Source organism: Festucalex cinctus, chromosome 5 (genome assembly GCF_051991245.1).
Source record: "Festucalex cinctus isolate MCC-2025b chromosome 5, RoL_Fcin_1.0, whole genome shotgun sequence".
NCBI lineage: Eukaryota > Metazoa > Chordata > Actinopteri > Syngnathiformes > Syngnathidae > Festucalex > Festucalex cinctus.
Genome location: NC_135415.1, coordinates 31473665 through 31500718, shown reverse-complemented (window position 1 = coordinate 31500718; position 27054 = coordinate 31473665). Strand labels below are relative to the sequence as shown.

Here is a 27054-nt window from a genome sequence, read left to right as displayed (position 1 = left end):
ACATTTAACATTTTACTTGTTGAAATTTGCATTTCAAACTACTCTGCTTGCACAGCCCATCCTTGTCCCATTCTGTAGACTTTCATTTCTCCAGAATGATCTATTTTTTCAGCACATCATTTTAACACGACTCAGAGCTTTTTTTGCCCAGTATTTATGACACGTAGTTGCTTTTGTATTACTGAAATACTGACATATAGATGAGTAATATTCAAATAATTTCACGATAGCATGGCTGGTATGCAAGCTTCATAATAAGAACCTAGTAAATTAGGGGACAAATATGAACTTGTGTGCCAGTTATGTATGGATTACAGGAAAATTGGAGAGAAGTAGCCCCCAGTTCACTTTGACCAGGGGTCACCAACATGATCCTCGCGGGCACCAGGGAGCCTCCAAGGACCACTTGGCCACTGACATTTACTGTACGGCAAAGAAAATCGGACATGTAGTTAGTCCTCCTTGGCAGTAGTTGGCGCTATAGTGCAGCAGTTTGAAATCGGCACCTGTGTCACAAAGAAACTTTTGTTAAAGGAAATTGTATTTTGCGAAAGTACTAGATTACACGGTACTCCCTATCAGTGATTGAGTACTTGTACTTGTATCAGACTGAAAAAAGATCCCAATATTATTATTAATTAATGCATTAAAATAATAACATGATCGGCACCTTCACATACATTGATATCATTAGTAATTATTGATAACTTAAAATTGAAAAAAAATATAATAAAGCATTTATGTCATAAGTGAATCAAACTGGGAGCTCTTCAAAAAGTAGTTCTCAGTTTCAAAAAGGTTGGGGACTCCTGACTTAAATGCAAGTCGAAAGAAAGTAGCTTACCGTTTTCAAAGATTATTTGTTGTGATGGGAAATGTAATGCATTGTAACTTTTCAACTTCAAAAGACAAACCACTAAACATTTGATTTCTTCTTCACTCGCTCGTCTGTGTATTTCACTGAGGGGAGGGGCGTATCCTCCACAGCCAGCCACGCAATAACGGACATGTCGAGAGCAGCGGGGGCCCCTCGTGTTTGGGTTTTGTCAGGAGACAGAGCTGAAAGCATGTCAGGCTCCCATCCATGAGAAGACACAAGTGGCTCCTTATTATGGCTTAATTAGCTTGTGTACCCAGTGGACATTGCCGCAGGCGCTGGGAATTGGGTACTTGATGGACCCAAACATGACATCTTGAAACAGTCACACTGCTCAGTGCACGCTGCTGTGGCTGCTTGACATCTGACTCCTCTGCTCCTCCCCTCTGTGCTCTTCCACGCAGGTATCCAACTGGTTCGGCAACAAACGCATCCGCTACAAGAAAAATATTGGCAAGTTTCAGGAGGAGGCCAACCTGTACGCCGCCAAGACTGCTGTAAACGCGGCGCACGCCGCGGCCGCCGCCGTGCAGAACAGCCAGGCCAACTCCCCAACTACACCCAACTCCGGTAGGCACTCCTGCATAATGAAGAAGAGAGATGAAAAAATAGAGCTACAGGCCTTAACCTGCCGCCTCCCTCCCTCGTGCACCATTCAGCCAGGCAAGAGTGACAGGCTCAGCTCCCAGCTTGGGGATCACAGTGTCTTCCGTCTGTAAGACACTTGGTGCCAAGCAAACTCATGCATAAAGAGAGCCTTCCTGACTTGTGAACCGAGAATACATGTATTTTTGGAGAAGAACAATGAAAAAAACAACAACATCTGAATATTACCATGGGATTTGTTTCCTCTTGACTTTTCTGTCAACCTGCTGTCATTTGAAATGTAACGGTATGGAGACACATGGAATGCGGCATTTTATTTGCCTATATAAGTGTAAACATAGGAGCATTGTGATTTTTGTGTATATTATCAGTATTTGCAATTGATTCAAATGGGAAGTCAAAAAAAGCTGAATAAAAAAATTCTTTACAATATTTTGTTTGTGCCCCCACTAGTCTAAAAAGCGCAGTACTGTTTTATGTTTGAGGAATGTGAGCTAAGCAACCGTTTTTATCCATCTTAGTGGGCGGCCGTGTTGTGACATCACAATGATGACCAATCACGGCTCACCTTCAGGAAACTGGAGACCCGCGATTGAGCATCATTGTGACATCATTTTCAGTGACAAAATGAGATCGATTATGCTACTTAAGTCGTATTCCACAAATACAATATGAATGGGAATGTGACGTTGAGACCGGTGGGGCTGCATAGAAGATATTATTCGAATGAAAATGTTTGCGTTGACTTCCCCTCGCATACCAAAGGCCCCGTTTAAGTGTGATCAATAAACTGTAGAATGTGATCGGTTTGGACTGGGATGAAGTGCACCGGGAATTTGGTAAGCTTATGAAGTGGTCCCTTTTTCTTGCACCCAGGATTCCAGATGAAAGATGAGGAGTTTCAGCTGGATTCTGCAGAGAGCAAAAACACTCTTTTAACCAACATGTTTACTGGTACTGGTCTTTTCATAAGCTTCTTATTGTCCGTGTCATTTGCCATGTGATGATACCTTCCGCCAGTGTTGGATTGAGAGTCGATGTGGTGTGGAGCAATTGGGAGCTTAAGCCAGCAAGCACATGTCGAGCCCCTTGTGTCGTGTGATTCTCACTTCATTTGTGTCCATCATGTCGCTCCAAATGTAAAGCCTTCTTCAGTCCTCCTGCATATCGTCCCCATCCGTTTGTTGATTTGCTTCCTTTGATTTGGTCCTTCACTCCGGTAGTTGCTTGCTTTCTAGGCATTCTCTCTCGCATATTTGTATGTGTCTCTTTGAGTTGGGTCTCATTTATTCAGACATGTGCGCGTGTGCTGCGTCTACATGACTTGTGCGTGAATGTGCAGTCCTATTATGGCCCGTTCATGTTATTCAGCTGCTTACATTTTCCCTCTCTAGGTTCTTCAGGTTCTTTTAACCTCCCAAACTCTGGGGACATGTACTTGAGCATGCAGAGTCTGAATGGGGATTCTTACCAAGGGGCACAAGTCGGAGCCAATGTACAGTCACAGGTAGGATGAACAATCAGGGACAGTTGCTCACTGCCGGTGCAGAGAGCTGTCCTTGTCTTGCCTGTGTACTGAGCCATCCTCAGTGCAGTCTGAAGCACGCTAAAGCAAACATACAAAAACACGTCTTGTGAGCGAAGACCACGGTTGCTTCGGCTGATGACATCATTTGGCTGACAAACTCTAATATCGCAATACATGTAAGATTCCACAGTGAACATTTGGCAAATGCATTTGGCTTTGACTTGACCTCTCGGGTTGGTATTGGGTTTTTGGTCACGTGTTCCCCCTTTGTTGCTGTCCTCTTATCCTCTTTTGTCTCATTGTGTTATTTCTTGTTGTTGCCGTCTACCATTTTGTAAAGTTAATGCGCGGTGGTCACAAGTGTGCACTTACAACCCCAAGTTATAACAATTCAAAAGCATTAAAAGTCATAAATGTATTTTTCTGAAATTAAGGCCTTAAATATCATTTTAAAAAGCATTAAATATGATGTCAAGAGGCATTAAAGATTTAAATACTGTTGATGTAAAAAAAACAAACAAACTATTTTACATCCAACGTTCTGCAAAGGAGTCTGTAACACAATTTAGCAATAACAAATGTGATCCAAATAGTATTTACAGTGAACAAAAGGTGCTTCATGTTCCAAATACCAATTGCTCATAATTTGAAAAGAAAAACATACAGTTTCTGTCACCGACATCCAACATGAAACACGAATGCCAACTAATGGCAGAAAATTACTTCAACATAAATCTGACTCAATCTTTCACAATTCCTTCTAACTGTTTCATGTAACAACGTGATTGCCTTGCGATTAATCGTGAGTTAACTATGGAAATCATGTGATTAATTATGATTAAAAATTGTAATCAACTGATAGCCCTAATATATAGTCTGTCTATGCATATATGTATGTATGTATGTATGTACATGTGCATGTGTGTACAGTATATATGCAGTACGATGTAGGCATGAAATTAGTTTGAAGTTGCATTAAAATCAGTATTAATAGCATTCATTTACAGAAAGCATATATATGCTCAATTAAAGCAGTTCTAGTGTTACTGATTTGGAATGAATGACAGTAATCAAACTAGTAATCTGTTTTGTGTATGAGAAAATCTTTATGATCATGTCTGGTCATGTTAGCACGCTTTCTAGAAAGTCTTCGAATTGCGATGCTCGTTCGTGCCTGTTCCTGAGCATGTGTACAGTGAAATGTTGCCCAGCCGCCACACACCAAGTTAAACAATTTGTCCACCTTGTCTTTTCCTTCAGGTGGATACCCTGCGCCATGTTATCAGTCAGACGGCAGGATACAGTGATGCTCTTGGCCGAAACTCCATGTACAGTCCACACAGTTTAAATGTGAGTACAGGGGCCAAAACACAGCCAACAAAAACACACACATATGCGTAGTGATGCCTTCAAATACAAGTTGAATTTGTTCTGTGCGCATGCTCATAACTCAAAGCACCTGTAGCTCAAATTGTATGCCCCGTTGATGTTGAAATTAATTTAAAGGCCATTAATCTATTCCAAAACACACACAAAAAAATGTTGTTTTTAAATAAAGACAATTCTTAAAGTACAATAGCAATATTATCCATCCATCCATCCATGCATCCATTTTCTTGACCGCTTATTCCTCACAAGGGTCGCGGAGGTGCTGGAGCCTATCCCAGCTGGCTTCGGGCAGTTAGCTATCCATGCTCAAAGGGGGCTATCGATGCTAACCGTTGATTTTCTATTATATATTAACATTAAGTTAGCAGGCCATTCTTCAGGCAATGATGTTTAAAATGAAATTTGTAATTCTCTCATAAGACATATTTGAGTCATAACTTACATGTGTGGAAAATAGTCTCGATGGGAGAAAATGCGCTCGTCTGTACCGGCAGCTTCCGGTGTCATTTGGTCTCTGCTGAAGCCTTATTACTTTAAGCTTTTCCGACATGTCAGCCCCCAGCTAGATCAAGTGTTTTTCACTTTCTCACAAGCTTTCTCACTTCCATGTGCGCCGTAGACCCGCGTGCCTAGTGGCTCACTGGAGCTTTGCACAATCCTGACAAAAATAGCAACGGGCACTACTGACTCATCCTCACCTTCTCCCAAAAAAAAGAAATGAAATGGAAATGGAAAGAAAAAATGAGAATCGAGAGTCACACGCAGAAAACAAAAGAATGTTTTTGGGTAAGTCGCCGTTGCACTGCATCTGTTTTCATCCCGAAAGTGCTTTGTCGACATATTAGCATCGACTAACCTTTCGCGTTGTTGATGGTGACGTGGACGGATCCAGTAAAGGCTAGGTCATGCCTAGAGCGAGGCAAAGTCAGGCTGGCTAAGACTGGCTCTCTTGGCGAGGCCCTGCCTTGTCACTTCCACTCAGCTCTCCTCACCTCAGCCAGGCCGAGCCCTCCCTCCTCCTGACTGGCAGGAGAATATGGAGCCACAGGATGCCGGATGGACGCTGCTGAGACACTCATTTGAGACATCTCGCCCATTGGTTGGGAAGCGACGCAATTTAGCCCATATATGTTGACGACTTTATGTTTATGTTACGGACAATAATTCCTATGGCCTAAAATCACAATTGTTCATATGATCTTGATTAGAATGACTCATAGTATGTTATGAGTTTGCAGTGTTGACAAATTTGGTCCATTTTGGGATTCAAACTGTTCTGTAATCATATTGCAGAGAATGTGACAGTAATCTCAACCTTCCCCTGTTTGTGTCTCAGACTAATGGCGGGTGGCACGATGCAACGACTCCATCTTCAGTAATATCTGCGACAGAAGGACCCGGCAGTGTGCACTCGGATACCTCCAATTGATCCACTCTCCATGCATTTAAGCCTCAAGATTAACTGGCTGCATAACTGCAGAGGACCTCCAAAACCGTCTCATGCCACATTTTTATTATTATTATTATTATTATTATTATTTTTGTGCATTTGTAACATCCCAACGACTACATGCCACGCGTAAGAATGGACCTTTTTATGATGAAGAGTCAACTTTTTCATGATTGCCTCAGTGCTGTCTTTGTAAATCAGATGTTTGTTGAAGGATATTTGCACATGATGCATGTGCAAATATCAAACAGCCCTCTGGCATTCGTCAAATCTTCATTTTGTCTTCTGTATTGAAAATACAGGATGGGTATTTACGTGACATTTAAAATGTCAAATGTATGCGATGACTCTTTTTTTTTTTCCCCCTCCTATTTTGAAAATACTTTTTTTTTTCTTTGCATTTGTTCCAATACGTGGATTAAAGCGGCTGTTAATGTGACTGTAACAATGCTACTGTTGACAGCTTTGTGGTTACTTCCAAGATTTAATTTACATTACAGCTGCACACACGAGTACAAGCCAATGATTATTCATCGTCCAGAACATAAAGAAGTGTAATTGATTGCGTTACCACAACATGACACCATCCCATATTTTATCATGTGATGATGTATGTATATGTATGTATGAGGTATGTACATATGTAAACATTTTGTACTGCTTTGTGGAAGTCCACAAATCCCTCACAGTTGATCATAACACGAAAGGCCCTGTACGAAACAGAACTTCAGAGTACTTCCCAACAATCAATACACAGCTTTATTGCCTCATTACAACTCATACCAACAAATTCCACCATTCATGTAGCTTAGAGTGCTCACATACTACCTCTAAACATCATCACCATGTTTTGTTTTTTTTATTCTTTGACTTGTTTTGATAACATCTTGCAACACTGTAAACTTCCTCATTCTCCATGTAATGTAATGTATATTTTAATCTTTTAATAAAACTCTGTTGCTATACTGCAGCTTAAAATGACAAAAAACAAAAAACAAGACGTGAATCTGATAACGTTAATACCATGAAAAATAGCAGAGCGAGTGCATTGTTGGTCTGTTGCTTTTATGAAGGGGTTGCGATAAAATTGTGATGAATTAACAGTAAAACTGTTGTAAATACTAAAAAAAAAAAACATTTTGAATGTTGCTCATCTTATTACTAAATCATACCCCAAAAAATGAAGGAAAAAAAAAAACACTATTAAGACTGTAATGCATCGAAGTTTCAGTATTCAGAACTGTACATTTCCAGCTCTGTTCAACAGGGTTCAAACTTCTTTTCTCTTTTTTCTATTGTATGTGATTCTGAAACTGAAAAGTCATGACAAATGATTTGTGGCAGTGATTCAAATGTAATAAACATGTTTAGTGTTGCTTTCTAACCGGACGACACCCTGGACTGAAAAGTCTTCCTTGTGGTAGTTGTGTAATTCAAAACATAAATAAAACTTTTGCTTTGATGACAGCATGTAGTTTTGTGTGTTTCTTTTCTTCTTGCCATCTCGTGTGTGTTGACTCGGTAGACACAAGAACTGTCTGGTGGTTTGTCACGTCGGCCTAGTTGAGGTCTCATGAAGCAATCCAAAGTCGAAGTCGAGCATGTAAGTTGGTTTGCAGTCAATAACGGAGCTGACATTGGAGTGAAATCTAGTTATGGTCGCTGTAGAGTTAATGGATCATCGGGTACCAATTTCACATGGAAACTGGCATCCATTTATTCTCATTTTCTCGAGTTCCCTCACTGCGATTGTGCCCAGCTCAATTCACCTGGACACTTTCGTCATCAATTTTGCTTTCAGCGTATTTTACACTGACACCTCAAATATTTTCTTTGGTCTTAGATGGGCAGGAAAGAGACAAGTGAGATGTAACAGCTTGAGTCTAATTCAAGTGCAATGTACAGACAGCTTCCCAAGAGAGCGTATTTGTCCATTCGAGCGGTGCGGAACTTCGTTGAACACCTTTCTGTGAAAATCATTTCCTTGCAGTCGGTACCATGCAACCTCCGCATATTGACAAAGAGTTGTGTCATAATTATGAACAGTTAGCAAGGAATTAGGTCAGTACAACTCAATAATAGTAATAATGATAATAATAATAGTAAATTTGACTTGTAAAGCACCTTACATTTGAAATCATATCTGAAAGTGCTATAATGGCTACAGCATAAAACACAACAATAAAACCAATACATTCAAAAGCAGCATACAATTAGAAACACAATAAATGTAAAAAAATCATGCAAATCAAAGTTGATATGCCTTTCTGAAAAGGAATGTTGTAGTCCTTTCATAAATAAATCCACCGTGGCACTTTATCCCTTTCTTCTGCACAGGCCAACCATTGGAGTAAAGGTAAGGATTTTTTTTTATATAGCACCTTTCATACATTCAAAATGCAACTCAAAGTGCTGCACATCCATAATACAATAAAAAAAAAAAAAAAAAAAAAACACCCCATCCCCATGATCGTACCCACAGACACAAAAACCACAACATGGCAGGGCACAGAAGTACCCTGTAAGGAAAGGCACCCAGGAGGAGTTCATTCACAGTGAGATGGATGAAGAGCAGCCATCACTCTCATTGCTGAGGCTCCACCATAACTACAATATACAATATACAATAACTACCAAATAAAAACATTTAAACACTAAAAGAAAACAGTTAAACACTATAGAATAAATAAATAAATAAATAAATAAATAAATACATAAATAAATAAATAAAAACCAAGCTCCAAAACAATATAGATTAAAATAGTTAAATAAATAAAAGGGGATAAAAAGAAAGAAAAAAAAAAAGATCAATCAAATGCCAAACTAAAAGTAAATCTTAAGGCAGCTTCACCATGTGTCTTCGTCCTCACCTTAGGAACAGTTCAAAGGCCACTGCCACAAGGAGCCGTGAGGGGTGATAGGGTAAAAGCAAGTCAGATAAATAACAAATATATAAGTCATATATATATATATATATATATATATATATATATATATATATATATATATATATATATATATATATATATATATATATATATATATATATAAGTCATAAATAAATAAGTCATGCCGGAGGTGGGAACTCCTGATACAATTTAATATATAAGAACAATTGCCCTTTTTTGTTTTTTGTCCTTGTACCATCCTCTGCTAACGTTCCTCTTTTTGTCTTTATGTGGACCACTAAACTGGTACGCACAAGCTAAATACTGATTTCTTCGAACACGTTCATAAAGCAGAATAGAATATGAAATCGAATATGAAAGCATTTGGAGTTTAAGGTCCATTACTGCTCTTCTCTTCCATTTGCATTAGAACCCATTAGCTCAATATACTTTTACAAATTTACTTCCTCAACTTCAAGTATCGCATTTTAAGCATTGTACTCAGCAAAATTAGCCCCACAATCATTTCCATAAAGACAATACGTTTTCCGTGATTATACCTATTAGAGAATTCTCATAAGTTCATTAAAGATGACAAAATAAGTAAGTAAAATGCACTTGGAAAAGCATGGCCCATTAAATATGGAAATGCAGAATTACATTAGCAATATGCACCGAGCAAGTGTCGATTAAATTAGACAAAGATATCGTTTACTGTATAGTGTTGGAGTCCTTATTAAATGAGATCAAATGTGTAGTTTTCATAATTTGATGTATTGCTCAATGTGTATTGTTCACAGACCCGTGTTACAATAGATTACACTAGAGTGCTTGCGAATATTGAAATGATAAACATATAATTGCATCATATGACTGCTGCAGTCGTGAGGGGAGTTCAAACAGATGCGGGAAATAAGCTATATGGGCATAAACATACAGAAGATATCAAAACCACAATATAGTCACGTGCTTGTTTCAGTCCACCAAAAGTAGTTGCTTTATTAATTCATTTCTAATGTCTCAGTAGTGTGCTCACTGTTTTCAAAAAGCTACCATTTTTCATACAGCTTGTGTGTGTGTGTGTTAGTGGTGGGTGGGATCTTTCCAAATTTTGATGATATCAATATTAAGTCAGAATCTGATTGATATTGATCAGTAGTTTCAGTTTTGCTCTTGTATGCACTGCTGCAGTTTCAACCAGTGCGCCGGACTTGTCTTAGCACCAAGCTGTGTGCATCTGCAGAAATACCAAAGCCGAGTCCAGCCCGCCTCTGTGCAGATTCACGCGACCATAGACATGCACTGCACATGAAAATAGACCCCATTGAGCGAATACATTATAACATTACAAAAATTGGGTTTAACTTTTAAAGAGGCTTAGTACATTTTTCCAAGTTATTGTATTCATATTTGTTTTTCCATCTGTTTGTTAGTTAGCAGGCTACTTCTTGGATGATGGAGGTTTATGATCAGGTGGGAGGGGCCATTAAGTGGGTCAACACAAATGGTAAAAATGCATCAGTGTTAGTTAAGCTACAAAGAACAAAGTCATTTACTTGTTAGTTTTTTGCGCAATAACTTGTTTCACATATTTAATGTAACCTATGCATATGGGTGCAGTCGGGGGTTTTATACCATGCACACAATAGCATTTTCTCAGACCCTGATCCTGTGATATCATCCTGAATGTCATAACTGGATGCCTTGAATTGTTATTATTATTTGTAGCTTTTTGGTCATAACAATCAATAAGTAAAAAAGAAAAAAAATATACACACAAGAACAAAGACCAAAAGGTGTAAACTGAAGCCAGGCTTATACTGACTACCTTTTTACATAATACTACATGAGGGTAACAGAACTATCACAAGTTCATACATTCACATACTGCATCTACGCACAAGTCCAACAATATACTACATATACAAAAATATGTTATTGTTACTGATATATAGATAAGAAACCATTTCTGTCCATATTTGTGCAATAACTCTAAACATTGCCATTTCATAACTATTAATAATTTGAGATTATTAATTAAGTTATACTTTCAATTCACAATCAAAATCATTGCACAAGTTGACTCCTTTCACTGATGTTGTCAGGGTTTGTGGGGGATTGAGGACCAAAGTGGAGGGAGGCAAGGCAAGGTGTGCTCAGAAGTAATCTTTAATTGAAGTACAAGAAAACACAAACCAAGGCTGGCAACTAAACTCACTAGTCTCAAACTAAACGGGCAGGACACAGGAAACAGGCTGTTATGACGACAAAGACTCATCAAGGACTGAAAGAAAGCAGGGAACTAAATACACATAGTAACGAGACAACAAGAGACACCTGGACAGGACACAAGTGGCTTGGGATGCTGATTGGATAACACGAGGGAACAGGAAAACCAGCACAGGAGGACATGATAAGACATTGACAGAACAAGAGACACAAGGAAATCATGACCAAAAAAAAAAAAAAACCCAAACCAAAAGCCTGTTTTACATTTGTTCTGGTTTTTATTTTCCTGAATATCAACGTTCCTCTTAGCTTATAGTTGCTAACTCAGCGTTGGAAGAGCTTCTGAACACAGCAAGGGAGCATATTATTATTTATTTTAACCATAACCAAAGCTTTTTAAAGTCCACCAGATTGTTCAATATAAGTAGGCTAATATATGATTTTACAGATTATTAGTAGGTGCACTATAATCAGCAAGGTTAATTATTCTCATCAGAATGATCAGAATATATTGACATTTGAAGGAGTTTTTTCACAGAAATGGACCCAAATCTGTAATGTATCAATTATTGATTGGGGTTTCCACAGAAACAAGAAGATAATCTGGACAAGATGTGGAGTGCAGTGTCGTTATCGACTTGCTAAGTGTAACAACAAGTCATTGGATTAGTGCGTGATGCAGTTTGCTCACAGTCCCAGGCTACGTATTTATATTTCATATTTTGTGTTCCACACTGTATTAACAGCTGTGCCTTGTTTTCGCCATCTGCAGACAATTTACAGTACAGAGATGTGTAATAATAGCGTGTTTTCTTCTCGCAAGTCTCTCGATAGACAGCGCGGTGCAGATTGTTGACAGGTGCGCAGACGTTTGCTGGCGAGACAGGGCGAGGAGGATTATTACTGCATTATTTAGTTTTGCTGAAATAAACACGCACACATTGCCTGCCTGCAATGACGTGTGACTATAAAGTCAGCATTGTGCTGTGCTGCGCATGCACCGGCGGCCAATTATGATTTACGCCGGCGCTTCTTCCCCCCTCCGACAAGAGCCACTTAGTAGCGAGGATTTTCCGTCCGTAGCCTCTCATTTGCTCTGTATCTCCCCCTTTTATGACCTTTTTACATTCACCTTGGCTTGTTCTCCCACTTGCTATCACCACAGCGGCTCCGGTTGCACTCCACAGTCTCCTTTCAGTATAATAACTTGACACTTCACATTGCATTAGTCTTAGTCCTGACAACAAGGTTATGTGACCTATAGTGTCAGGGAGCATACACCATACTTGCTTGGAGAAGCTATTTATCAAGACAGCTTTGGGCCACCTATGATTCACAGCAGAACAAATACAGATCAGTCCTATGGAGGACATATTGGAGGAGTATTTGTCCACAACCTTAGCTAGCGAGCACCTTCACAATGTTTTGTCTCGCCTTAAACAAGCCACCCAGACGGGTCATTAAATTACATTTGGAATTTAATGGTGCAGTATTTACATTCTATGCATTCTCCACATGATCCTTTGACACACTATTATCAAAACCCTGATTGGTAATTGAAAGCATAACAATAACATCAGAATTCAATAGTGTGAGAAGACTGCTGGACTTCTGCTGGACTTCACATGTACATGTTATGTTTTGCTTCATAATGTGCTTCACGATGTGTTGGAATGATATATTTGAAATTTGAAGTTCTTGTCAAGTCTAAAAGAAAAAAAAAATGCTGGCTTTATCTACTTTTCAACATCACAGCAGCAATACATCAAGTACAAAGTACAACAATAACAGAAAATGAAATTTCAGATTCTAAAATTTTATATATGGCACATAAATTAGCATCTGGAAAACAAATGTGTCCATTAGTTGATGGGATTTGATTAAGAATTGGTCATCACAGTGGAACATTTGGTTGGCCGGTCTGCCATGTTCATGTTTGAGTTTCCATTGGATTCCTCCTACAGAAAAAAGTCAAACAAAAACAAAAAAAACAACAACACAAAAAACATGTGTGTGTGTGTGTGTGTGTGTGTGTGTCTATGTGTCCCCACTGATTGACTGGTGAACAATTCATGTATAATTTGCGTCTTGCCCAAAGTCAGGTGGCTATGAAAATGGATGGATGGACGGACGGACGGACAGGTCACAATAACTATAGGAGAATTGCAATATTGTGCTTCACTTTTCACTTTAAAAAAATAATAATAATAATAACCCTGACAACATCGGATTTGTTTTTCTTTCCTGGGCACTCATATTAACAACATATTAGACAAGTCACGATAAAACCAGGTATAAATAAGTCGGTGTTCTAAATTGAACCAACATCACATATTACAAATATTATACATATAATAAAATGTCCTGTTCTTCCAAACTTCCACATTATAATGACAAATTAAACAGCATTTAAGTTTTAAAAAAGAAATCTTATTTGACAGAATTCAATTATCCATTTAAAATGCCCTTGAAATGGGAAGATAAATGCCTGTTGTTGTTGTTTTTGTTTTTTATATTCACTTTATCGAAAATGCAAACACCCACACACAGACAAACACAACAAACTATTTTACATTTTACAGTTACTACAAGAAAGAAATCACGTGAGTTACGGTAACATAAATATACTATATTAATGTCAGTATTGAATAGTAATGTACTTGTAGTATAGGCCCACTTTATGTATTCGTTTCACATTTCTCTGTGGAGTGCGGTAGTAAACAGAGCAAACTATTTTGATCCATTTTTGGAAGAGATCTGATTCCGATCTGGGCAGATCCAATGATGCATATCTGAATTGAACCTTCTGACCTACATTCATTTGAATGTTTGGTTTTGCAGTCACATGACATCCAATTGGTTTGTTGTTGTAATATTTAAGAGGGGAATGGCTGCTTTCAGTTCAACTACAAATGCAAATATACTGATATGCTGCACTTACATTCATCGGCGATATATCTTTCTGTGCCTCAGAAAGAAAATGTCCGATCACCGTGCACTATGTAGGACCGCCCTCTTTCATTTTGTAGCATGCGAGCAAACCTCAGTCAGCGTTTCCCAATTGCAGCCTTAGTGAAGGTGTTTATCTTATTCACGTCTGCCTCCACTTCCCTTGGGGTCCAGTGGCCCCTGTCTGCTTCCTGAGTCCAAGTCTTTACGGCACCAGGATCATTTTCCCCTCTGTAGCTGTTGTCACTAGCACGGAGCCGGCTAATTCATCTTGCTAATGGCAGGTGGGTCAGCGGGGTGCGGTAATTGTGATTTCCATGTCCTTCTCCCAGTTTTTTTTTTTTTTTTTCCTATAGCTCCTTGATCTAATTCAAAACAATACGTACATGACAACATCTCCATCATAAGTGTGCACCTTAATTTTTACAAATGCAACCATTTTAGTTTTATGCTGCCATTTACGTGATTTGGTCATTAGCGTTGATGTTTTCCATGTTCATATGAGTCAGTAGACGAACATTTAAATGCCCATATTTCCTCATCTTGCAAAAAGAAATAGAACGGTCTGTATAGAGCTAACAGGTATTTTAAGAGCAAGAGTTAGCCGAATGAAGTGAGCTCTCGGAGCAGCGAGAGTCGCTGGGGCATGAATCTCCCGAGAAATGAGCCCGGCCTGATTTGAGTCAGGAGGAAGGTCGTCACCACACAAATGAAAAACATGAGAAGTGGTTCAAGGTCTAATCAAGTCCTCAGACTGCACTCACTGGGAGCAATTAAGTTCCTCCCCCTCGCTCAACATAGGTAACCAGATCCTCCTATTGACATTCTCAATAAAAGGTCATTTATTGTACATGGACAAAATGATCGAGCTCCATTGCCTCACAACCTCATAACAAAATACAACTCGGCAATCAGGCGCTATCCGGGGGATTGCGTTTGAGCTGGGATGCCGTTTACAAAATTGACAAGGACATGATTTTAAGAAAAATTTGATTTAGCAATCGTTCAATATGCAATAAGTGTGTTGTGCACTGTATTTGTCGTGTGTCCGCAATCAACACGCACAGCTCTTCACTGCATGAAAATCAAGACCTTGGCAGAGAGTCCTCCCAAACCGCTGGAATTCATTACTATCATTGCTTGTCTGACACTAACGAAGTCCTGCTACGTTCTGCAGTCTTGTCTCTCCAACCACAATATTAGAAGAAGTCAACCAAGAGTTGTGGATGCATCCTGCAGCTGCTTTGGACAAAGACTGTCAGCAGAATACAGTCTCAAATGGGTGTTTGGTTTTCATGTGTCCAGCCTAAAAAAAAAAAAAAAAAAGAGTCAAATACCGCAAGATTGAATATTCTCTTAGTTGTTCTGTGTTTTCAACATTTTAGATACATCAACACATTTTACATAATTAGGAAGTCTAGCAACTGTTGTAATTATTGTACAACAAATCTGGAGTTGGAAAGGTCACATACATGCAATTGAAATTAAATAAGGATTTCAAAGTTAGATTATAAATGATAGCTACACAATAAAAAAAAAAAAAAAAAATATATATATATATATATATATGGTTCAAGGTAGTTGTGTTTCGAGTTAAATACATTTTCATTTAATCTTCAAAAGCTCTTTGTTTTTACACCTTTATTTAGGTAGAATGTTTGTTTTTTATACACAAAACATATTGAAGTTGCAATTGTTTTTCCAGATATGTTTAAAGGCAGTGTTAATTTTCAAACTGTGCATAATAAAAATGAAGAAAAATAGCCTTATACTATTCTTTGCTTTTTACTACATTTCAACGTGCAATCAGAATTAGACTTGTGATGAAAAACAAGCTGGAATCAGTTTGACCAATGATAGCACACGATGGGGTAAACCAGGAAACCGTTAACCTGATTGTGTTGGAAAATCACAATATCCGGTTGACTAATTAAGGTGTAAAATCAAGTTTCTTCAATCCATACAAAACTGTTTAAAAGGGAGAATGTGAGCTTTTGCAGGTGGCTATTTGTCACCCGACAGCTTGCTCGAAGGCTGCCATCCTCAAATTGGTGCCGTACACAGCCAAGAAATGCTACAAATATAGAACATGACCCTGTTAAAACACTTTTTTTTTTTTAACACACTTCTCATCTGCATGGATTAGGCTGTTGTTGATTTTCTTACTTTTCTTCAGGGACTGCAGCACACAATAATGTAATCATTTCCTGAAAATGTAATAAAAGTAACACAGTGAAACAAAAATCCTGACTGATATTGTAATAAGATTTGTACTGATAATGTAGTGCTTATTGCATTTTTGGTGATTTACTATATTTTCAGGTGGGTCTTTTTTCCCCCTCTCAAAACTGATAATGTAAAATATGTGTTCATTTTCAGTCCAAAGTTCTCCATTTTGTGTTTTGTGTAATATAAATTCACAACAAATATTAGACAGTTCATATTTTTGGTGTTAAATGACACCCAAAGTGCATTTTTAACACTCTCGGATTTAAATGGAGGTCAGTGTTGGAGTTATTGGATAGGGGGGATTAACCCAACATTATTGGTGAAATTATTACATGATTGGTTATTAATTAGTGAAAATGTAGTTACCGGTATATTTTCAGGCATGACTACAACTACATTTTTATGGAATTATTAAATTATAGGGTGCTACAGAGACTTTCATTCTTTAACAGAGCCTAGTCATCACCTATGTAATTATGTTATCAGGGACTTTATTTACTTACTTACTTAAACCACATCTAATTTCTAATCCATAATGTAGCCTAATATTCCTGTAATGTCTATGGTGCTATGGGGGAACAATGAGACTTTTGAATAAGAGCCGCTCTCCCTAACACTTTCATTCTGGCACGATCAGCAATGAATCATGGATGTGGCATACAAGAGATGTATTTATCCGAGACCAGGACAAGGACTATCAAGCACTTTCACACGTCTATTGATTCCCATCAAAGTGAGATGTACCATAGACAAGTAAACATGTGAACAGCAACTGTCACAAAAGCTTGGCAACATTTTCATCCACTGATTATTTATAGAGAAGAGCATTTCAAGTAATTGCTGCGCGCCAGCCCGCATGCGAGCTCTTTCTACTTTTATTGGGCACATCAAGTGCTTTGTTCTGATGGCTGCTGCTGCAAAAAAAAGCTCATTTCAGCAAAAGGTGTCAAGGCCGTACAAGTGGTACACGTTCATCGCGCTTACTTGCAAAGTGCCATTCTTATTCATGTCTGAGTGGGCATATGCCACACAAAGGAGCGATTGCGCAATGAGCACGCACGGTCGGACCGTGGCAGAGATGCAGCGACGTGACATTTCAAGCAAAGCTCAACACTTCTCGGCTATCTTTGGAAAGTGATGATGATCTTTGCTGTGCCGCTCATCAACGGTGAGAAAGATTGCAACGTACAGCCGTCTGCGGGCCGCACTCATTTGACATGTTGACACGGTAGGTCCTTCAAAGTGCACGTGTCAGGAACTTGCAACGAATAGCGCAACGTGTAACTTGAGAAGATTAGCCGCGGCCGCTCTGGTGTTTAGAAGCAGTTTTTGAAAAATGTGCGCGGCGGTCGTACGTGAGGTGGGAGAAATGAAGGCGGCGCGCAAGAGTGGAAAACCAAGTGAAATATAAGATTGCAATATTTTGATAAAGTAACCATGCCGGGGGAGCAAGCCTCACGCTCGGATATCGGCCGAGCTCCTCTGCACGCGGCGGCATCACATTTACAAATTGAAAATCATTAATAATTCTAACCAGGATGTGATAAATCTGGAATCACTCCCGATGAACCTGGACACACTTTCATAAATCAAAAAGATTACTTGGAAATTTTTTAAAATCTGACGTCAGGCTGTCAGGCTTACTAATGGTTTTTGTAGATCTCTCACTGTGATATATCATTAATCTGTGATCCATTTGAAGGGTGTCACCGGGGCGATATGTGATTCCTCCGACATTAAGGAAATGCTGGCCTGTGTCAATACGGGGGCCGAAAGCTGGATGGGCCGTTAAGTTGCTGTCGCTTCAGCGCTTCACTGTTTGTTTATTGGGAAAAGATGAAATAAATGCTTCGCTTTTAGTTTGTGTGTCAGTTCCTTGATCAGAAACAATATTATGGCAATAATAGAATGCCCAATAAGAAGCATTTTCAGACACACCCAATCGAATTTGAATATATATATATATAGATAAGATATAGATATGATATAGATGAAACAAACCTGTTGAATGTAAGCGCATCAATTTCTCAATTGACATATTTGTTATTGTGAGCACAGCATGATTATTGCTGCAGCAATCATGGAATTTTGTGGATATACAAACATCAAAATAACGTATTGTGAGATCAATACCATCTAATAACCCAAATGGGAACTTTCGGTATTGTTCCATACGTTCAGTTTTGTTGTTAGTAAATGGTGGTAAGCTATTGAAATGAAAACTAACGGATGGAAGATCTCATATGACGTGATTTGATCAGAACATGTTGAACGGTTTCCTTCTTGCGTGTCCACAGTGCAACTTGTTGTGCCGCATATTCCAGCAATAATACAGCACAAGTCATCTCCACCTCGTTCCTGAGAATATCCACCAGTCTGAGAGTAGTGCCATTGTAAAGTAGGAGGTATTGACCGTGATGGCGAACAAGGCACCTCTGTAATCTAAATGTCATTCAGTGAAAAGCATCTCCCACATAGCCAATGGATTTCATCTAAACGCCTCTCCAAAAGATTCAATGACTTTTTCTCTCCGTCTGTTCCTTTCACCATCTCATCTCCGCCCTCCTTCCCATGCACTAGTTGCTTATCTGCTGTGATTATAGTCATTATGAAGCAGCCGTGTCTGTTGGCGCCGACAAGCTCAGCCGGATGCCTCCGCGACCAGATTCTGTTGAGCGGATGGGAAACTCTGCTAGACGTTTACTGAAGTTCGGCCCTTACAAAACAGAGATTTTAGTTCTAGTCATAGACGAACAAGCACAATGTCTACTGCTAATGCCACGAAAGAACAACATTTAAGAGAATCAGTTATCATAACGTCATTATTCCCGATTCCCAAATGTATCCCAGTGGGACGCAATTCAATATTTCTTGAGCTCATATACACGAAGATGGCGAGCTCAAGCCGGGCAGAGGCGACGTTCCGTCCTGACGGAGGCGCATCCAAGTCACGTGTCAGACAACACGGCTGCTCTTTTCATGTTCAAACCGTCTCTTGCACGGCACCGTCAAGGTTTCAGCCGAGGGGGGCGGAGTTTAAATACAAGCGAAGAAAACTCCATTTTTTGACAATGACATCAAAGGAGATGGCTGCTTTTGTGTTTGAAGTGGAGAATGATGAAAGTGTTGTGAAGACAGTCGAGTGGTAGGGCAAGTTCATTGGCGTCTCGCTGCGGGTATGATTATCGTCTGTTATTGGCGCCGAGCCCTGAAACAACTGTCAGCATGACATGGGAATAATGATCTCCTTTTTTCAACTGCTGACACCTAAGCAACTCTGACACCCAAATACCTACTGTACTACACTTTTCAACTTTTTCCTTTCTTTTGCTTTACTTCTTTCAGACATGGATCAGAAACTTGTGAATTGTTTCCAGGAATTGCTTTTACATGTATTATAAATTACTAACAAACAATACATACTTGCATTGCTAAACTATTATAGCGTTATTGAATTTTATTTTTTTTTGCATTATAATTGTCTAAATATAATGTGTAACTAGATATTGATATGTAATATTTCTACATGTGACAAATAAGCAGCTTTCCCTACCTGTAACTTGGGAAATACATTTTTTTGGATCGATTGCCAGGTTGAAAAAACGGGGGGGGGTGACCTTAAGCGGTTGCGCACAGGAGACGCCCTCCCAATCTGGCAGATTGAGAGTAGATGCAGAAATACTCCAATACTGACTTCTGTAATAAAATAAAATATTGATGATTTCACTTTTGATTTATACCCTCCAGTGATTTGTTGTAGAAACCCTTCTGAAATTCTTTATATTGGTCAAATAAAAAAATCAGCAGAAAAACCTGACATATATTTTAACAGGGGCGAGTGAACCATTCATATCCACTAGTCATTTTTCATTCATGACGATTCTTTGTGTGTCCTTAAATATCATGTCGTTTACATTTACCTAGTAAAAGAGACGTGTTAACAGTCCTCCCAATATGTCTTGCAAGCTCTACGTTGAGTCAGACCTCTAAAATACTCCTCTGCTAACTATTATTGTACATAGGTTGGCAGTCTATAGTCCAGCCTGTAAAATCTTTCAGGAAGGGTCATTAAGGATATTTCATTATCTCCATATTGCCAAGGTCAGGTTGTCCATATATCCACTTTACGGCTGCTGTGGGAATATGCTGCGACTGTAGTATAATAGACCAGAAAATGTCCACACCAGGAATGATGGCAAATCAATACTGGGCCCGGCTCATCAATACAAACCCCATTTTCACAAGCAGGAAGAAGGTACTCAGCTCAGGGGGAAAAAATGTTGAGGAAAATATATTGAATCAGAGCTGAAAAATAAAATAAACAATGTTGTTTTACTGTTAATAAAATGTTTGTTCTTAAATGTACTGGCGCTGGATGAGTTGTCACAGAAGTGCTTGAAACTGGTTGGGCTTGATTTAGTTTTAATCTGCCAGCACTGGATCAGACAGTCCATAAATGTCCCCGCACAGTCATGTAACCACGTTAAAGTAGAAAGAAACATGGCTGCATGGTGACAATGATTTGGCCCATTTGTTACAGCTCCGGCAGCCAGGGGCCTCAATCTGCCTTTGCTTTGTTAGAAGAATGTTGATGCCTTCACTTTATTGCACAGTAATGGCAGAAGAAATGTAGGATGCAGACAAACAAAGGCGCGTTTATATCGTTGCGACTTATGGAAGGAAGGGAAGCCAAAACCATGAAATCATTACAAAGACGATTACAGTAAACTCACATGATGCTTGACATGTGTTGTTTTGAGTATATAAACACCCACTTGCAAGGAGAAATAGTCGAAATAATATCGGTCCAAATCATGTATGCATCTAAGCTATTTGTTGAATCAACGTAGCAGAGAGTGTTGTGGTCCAACACGGAATTCACAATGTGATGTGATGGAGAAAAGAGAAAACAGCCTCTGGTTGTTTAAGCAGCCGCCGGTAGCCTTGGGTGTTGTTTGTTTATGCAGCGCAGCTTCCACCAAATGAATATCATACTGGCAAACGGATGCTGCTGCTGCTGCAAAAAATAAAAATATAAAAAAAATGCCTATTGAAGCATCTCCTAAAAATATACCTCAATTAGATGTTTATCAATGTCTTTCTTATATGATAAATGATGATAAGATGCTTGAAAGATGATAAAAAACACTTCCTCCTTGCCGTAAGTGTAGATACATTGTCTTTGTGTGAACATTACACATTGTGCGCTGCATGCTAATAGCTTATTGACCATGTATAGTGTAATGAGACCTTGTGTGCGGGGGCAGCCATGATATATGAGGGTGACAATTGGCCTCTGCTGCACTGATGACCTCATTTCAATATTGAGGGACTTGGGGATAGAAATGACACTTTTCACATTTCAAGCGCCTGTACTGTACGTACTGTATTAGCCCCTGGCTTGCTGTACCTCTGCCCAATCCCAGTCCACGCACAGCATGGACTGGAACAAACCCACCAAGTGGCAACCATTCATTGTCGACACAGCAAGCCGCACACCCGCCGACGAGCTTTTGACTCGTTCCGGGAGTCACCTTCATCTTTTCCGTTCAGCCGACTTGATGCATGCATTCGGGAAAAATAAAGCAGGGGCTGATTCCAAAAGGGCTCTGTCTTCACAGATAACCTTGAGGATGTATGGCATTTAGCATTCCGCTCAACCCCAGACGTGGCTTCCTGAATGCGGTCATGGCTTCCCTGAAGCACATATTTTGATCCCTGGCCTAATGCTGGCTGAGAAACGGTAATACCTTTCCATGCTAAATGGAGGCGGTCCATATCATTGTTCTTAGCAAGGTGGCTTCAAATCGGAATTTAAAAGCTGTCATTGCGTGTTAGAGCAAAATGGGAATGAGGCTCAATGGCCTGTTTGCGTTTGTGTCTTCGGAGGAGAGCAACACAAGTGGCACAAGTGCAGCGGAAGGTTATAAAAATGCCAACTCTCCTATCATTCATCCTTGATTTCCCTTGTATTACTGAGTGGAGATGTCATGTATTGGCAAAGAGATGTGACGCCAAGAGAACTATTCCTTGTTTTAACCTTGAGCAAATATGAATACATTACATGCGGCATCCATTACACGCGCAGCTGATGCGCTCTCACCGTGTTCTGGATACGCCACTCGATATTAAATGGAGCTTTTACTGCAGAAGGGAATACGGGATGTCAGGTGAGCCACAGGATGGCAGCTTTGCTCTCTTTCTTGACAACAGTCATGAGAAAGGCCCTCTATAAAGCATTTAACCCCAAAAATAAGACCAACAGATGCATATACATTGAGGACGCTATATAACAGTATGTTGTCCAAAGCAAACGCTTGGGATTAAAAAAGAAAAAGAAAAAAAGAAGTAGTTTGAAGGCGTGTTTGTGTGTGTGCGTCTTTGTGCCACAGCGACAGCGCAGTAGCTCACGGTGCTCCGACAGGTCCACTGTGTGTGGCGTTCTGCAGCATCAGCAGCCGGACAGGGGCCAGACGGTGGATTTATGATGCCAGGGAACGGAAATGACCTGCTTCTGTCATTGGGTGTGTGCCCCATCACGAGAGGCTCTAAACTATATTGGCACAGCGCTGACAGACATGTTTGTCATCCAGTCACTTTTGAAGATACCAAGCAAGGAGTATTACTCCTCTGACAAGCCCTTCCACTCAATTTGTGGGTGTGCGTGCATACGCGTGCGTGTGTGTTACCACTTCCCACCTCCATTTTTTTTTAGCCGCCAACCATGAAAGTGCAAAAGCCGGAAGAATAGTTTTCAGCCTCGTTGAAAGACAATTTCAATGAAACTTTGTGATTGACTGGAAATAATCCATTTTAAAAGAATGTTTGGATGACATTAAAATGTAGCAAGACAAATGTATGTTCCATTATCGAGCACCCCAAAACAAATTTGTTGAGCTCATGTATTTATTTATTTATTCTTTAATAAAAAATAACTACAGTATTTTTATATGATTGTTTTTTTTGAAGTTATTGACGTGAATCATTTTTTGTTGATATAAAGAATTTAAAGAGACAGTGTGTAGGATTTAGTGCCATCTAATGGTGAACTAATAGAATGCAACAGTTTTGAAGCATGTGCACTGTCGTGCCTCAGAGAGACCACACTTGACAAGCCCAACACCAATGACTCCAAATTGCAATTTGGAGTGAGCGAGTAAGCAGCCTGGCGAGCAGGAGCTGTGAACAAGAGTGGCTAGCAAAAACTCGCTGGAGCAGCTAACAAGAGTGGCTAGCGAGAGAGGCGAGCCCCAATCATGGGACTTGGCCACGACCAACAAGTGCGGTCGACCCAGTGCGTCCGACACTACTTGCAAGCACCACTAGAGGCTCACTATCTTTACGAAGTTCTTCTCCTTTGAGATGGCAGAGAAATATGTCAGCCTTCTTGTAAGGCACCCGACGACCTATACAATATAATTAGTGATTGCTAGACCTATATTATGTAAAAATGTACGTCAGTGTGATAATTGTTTTTTTTTTCTTGCATATTATTGAAATTACTAATGGGGTTTTTAAATGAATGACTTATTAGCTCATCGACAATAAAGCGCTAAAGTCTACACACTGTCCCTTTTAAGATATCTTTTGCGCTACAATTCACAAATTTGTTTCATGCAACAAATCAAATATTACGGACATGGAAAATCTTATTTCTGCATTGGCTCAATGCATTTTGGAATTATATTTTGTAGTAGCCATTCTTGTTTATTACATTTCAAGCTGTGTTGTGGGATACATTGAGTTCAATATACATTGAATACACATTTGAACAGTCTAGTATATAATGACATTAACTCCACAAAGTATAAAGGGTGCATTATAATGCAGGGAGTCCAAAAACCAATCTGGAAGTTGAAAAAGTCATTTTAAGATGTTCAATTAGCCTCGATCCTTATTGTTATTTTATGATTATTCACAGCTTGCTGAGCCACTTCTTCTGCCCTGCGGACAAAGTGACAAAGGAAGGTGAGTTGTATTTGACACTAAACTCACCATTTTGTTATCAGATATCTAATAAGTACTACACTCGTTTCCACAGTAATTAATGAGTTTATTTTTATGTTTTAAAAGTGAAGGAATGGGTCAGGAGGGAGCAGAATGTCAGACTGGCACCAGCGCACAGCAGAGGGTGTTGAAGAGGGAATTTTATAATTAACTGTCTCACCACATGCATGTAAAGGCAAGCGGATAATAATAATAAAGCATACCAAGCTTACGCGAGAAAAACCGAGCAGGGACTGCCAAGTGGATAATAAAAGACCCAGTACTAATTAAATCACAATCGTATCTTAAATCAATCTGTTGTCAGTGCAAAATGGATGAAAGATGCTGTAACAAAAGCAACCTTTGTGGCTGATTCACAACACGAAATCACTTGATCAGCTCATTTACTGTATGCAATATACCATTTATTAAAGATGAGGCAAAACCATAAACAAAGCTCATGATCAAAAAAGTGTTTCAGATGATTTAAAGCAGCTTTAGCATGAACTTACCTGGCCTACTTATAGCACGAGTTATGCTCTGCACGCCAGACACCAAAATTCGCTCTGCATCTGCTTGAGCTTCCAAAGATTTCTGCCATCACCCAGCAACCATCAACGCAGCCTTGCCTCACCCATCCACGCTGATGAATATTTTATAAAGATGCAAAGATTTCCTCCTTCTCAGAGTGTAATCAAATGCACACAGCGCTGCGGGGATTTAAAGAAAAGATATAAAGTCACATCTTCAGGAAGAAATCCATTTTTCTCCAGGCTTGCATTCATTTAGGAATCAATGCGGCTCTCTGGAGAACAGCCTCTTTGAATCGCACACATGGACACGCAACCTTTTTGTTATTATTCTGATCTTCTTTAGCAGCTTTAAATATGGATAGACAGTTGGCAGTATTTTACTGCGGGTACTTATTCATCAAAATGCTGCCGTATAGTTGGATATAAGTGACCGAAGGGTTATTTTGTCCCAAAAAATATATATAAATAAATAATAATAATAATAATAATAATAATAATAATAATAAATAAATAAATAATCTTGATCTTGCTCTCCACTAAAATGCTTTTTGAACGTAATATATTCAACTGGAGGGGGCTTGATTGATATATTACTTAGGTTTATTTTTACAGTCGTTTTCCCTGCCAAGATATGATTCTATTAGAATAGCTGATATCCTTGGAATCGCTGGCACAGTGTGCAATCCATCCTCTTGTTATTTTTATTGTCATGTTTGAAATGCTGTATTGCTGAACTGTTTTAATTAGTACTCGGCACTTCATGGAGATCATTGTTCACGCTTGCCTAATTATATTTAGATGGACCAAATCTCCATCAAAGGGAAGCATTTATTCTGCATAGATGGTGAAGCAATGGGCTTCTATCTTGGCCCCCGTGACAAGGCTATTTCTGGTCTACTTTGGCTTGGACACGCTAAATAAACACATCAATTTCAGAGGTCTGCAAAGTTAGCGATTGAGGGCAGCTGCACTTGGTGGATGATATTGTACTATATGTGCATCATAAGAGTCTTTGCATTGGCTGGATTAAGCAATTCTGTTTTCTTAACCTCTGGCAGAGCACAAAGCTACTTATTGTTGAAAAAGCAACAGGGAAAAAAAAAAACGACACTTCCAGTCTGCATTTGCCTTCCCAATGGTTATAATAGAGCGTGATGGGGGAGGGGCACATGATTGGTGATGTACTTTTTTTTTTTTCTTTTTTTTTTTTCGCATGCATCCTCGCCTGAGAGCCGAGTGAATGTGATGGTTTCAGATTTGATTAGGCAGCCCAGGGGCCTCAGTAGTCCAGTTTTGCAATGGGCCGGCAGGGGCCTTGTACAGGCGTCTCATTGCTCACCATGCCTCAGTGGTGATGTACACATCCAGTATGACCGCCCGCTTGATTTAAACGCAGTCCGCCGCGGCGCGGGACTGCGTTCACGCTGTGCAATATTGTGGCCCATTCATCCACTCACCACTGGACATCGGTCTCTGCCAAGTACGTTGGGCTTGCCATCATATTTATATATGGAGAGCTCATTTTGCATGACGAGTGCACATCACTCATTGAAATATAAACTATATAGAAACCTACAGCCACAAGCAGACTATTGGCAGTGCCTCAAAGTGTTGTTGAAATGGGATTTTTAGGAAAAAAACAAGTTTTTTACGCATATCAACTAAAATAAAGTATATATTCTCATAGTAAAGTGTCCTTGTTGTCACATTTATTGTAAAAGACACAAACATAGAATTTGTCATACATATATTATTAATTCAAAGCGTCAATAAGCGGAGGTGGACAATGACAGATGCCCATTTTTCCTGTAGCGTGATCAACGATTAAAGAAAAAAAAAATGAGGGACGAAGCATTGGCAGAAGTGGCTTTTCCTTCGTCAATGTAAATCATCAACCCCGCCGTCTGATGACGTCACATTATGGCAGATCCAATTAAATATCGTTTCTTTTTTTCACATTCACCTTGATCATTTATCTCCATATGAAACACAGCCAGTTACATTTTGATGATTGTGAGAAGGGGAGGATGTACTCAGGGTGCTTCATCACTTTCGGTCGGGTAAGCCCCGATATTTCATGTCCGCTGTCAGTACCGGATGCGATCGGGCTTTAAGATTTAATGTATGCATATAAGTGAAATGTTTCTTTATAAAATATGTCCATGTTTCCCTCTGAATAAACATCAACTTCAAACTGATTCCCAAAGCCACAAAACATTCCCACTTCCTGGAGCGTGACATCATCAGCATGCCTGCAAGCCACGGAAGAGGCGGGACTGTTTTTGCATATCAGTTTGGTTCTGCGACGTGTGGGCTGCGTCAAAATACTTGTGCTTCCGACTTTGTGCCCCTCGGTTGCGCGTTCGCAACCGGACCGGAACCAAACTGAT

The 27054-nt window shown here is 39.5% G+C and overlaps 1 protein-coding gene across 9 annotated transcripts in view; it reads left to right on the top strand.

The window, feature by feature from the left end:
• The window catches only part of pbx3b (pre-B-cell leukemia homeobox 3b), a 65909-nt gene extending 58592 nt beyond the window's left edge, over positions 1-7317 (top strand). For 4 of the 9 annotated variants that reach the window (XM_077522081.1, XM_077522079.1, XM_077522080.1 and 1 more), the window contains 5 exons: positions 1282-1447; positions 2360-2437; positions 2878-2990; positions 4272-4361; positions 5737-7317. In XM_077522081.1, coding sequence (XP_077378207.1) covers positions 1282-1447; positions 2360-2437; positions 2878-2990; positions 4272-4361; positions 5737-5829 — 540 coding nt within the window. In that variant the 3' untranslated portion in view covers positions 5830-7317. The remainder of the gene's footprint in view (positions 1-1281; positions 1448-2359; positions 2438-2877; positions 2991-4271; positions 4362-5736) is intronic. The other 5 variants (XM_077522082.1, XM_077522083.1, XM_077522084.1 and 2 more) reach the window with 2 other exon arrangements.
• The last annotated feature ends 19737 nt before the right edge of the window (positions 7318-27054 follow it).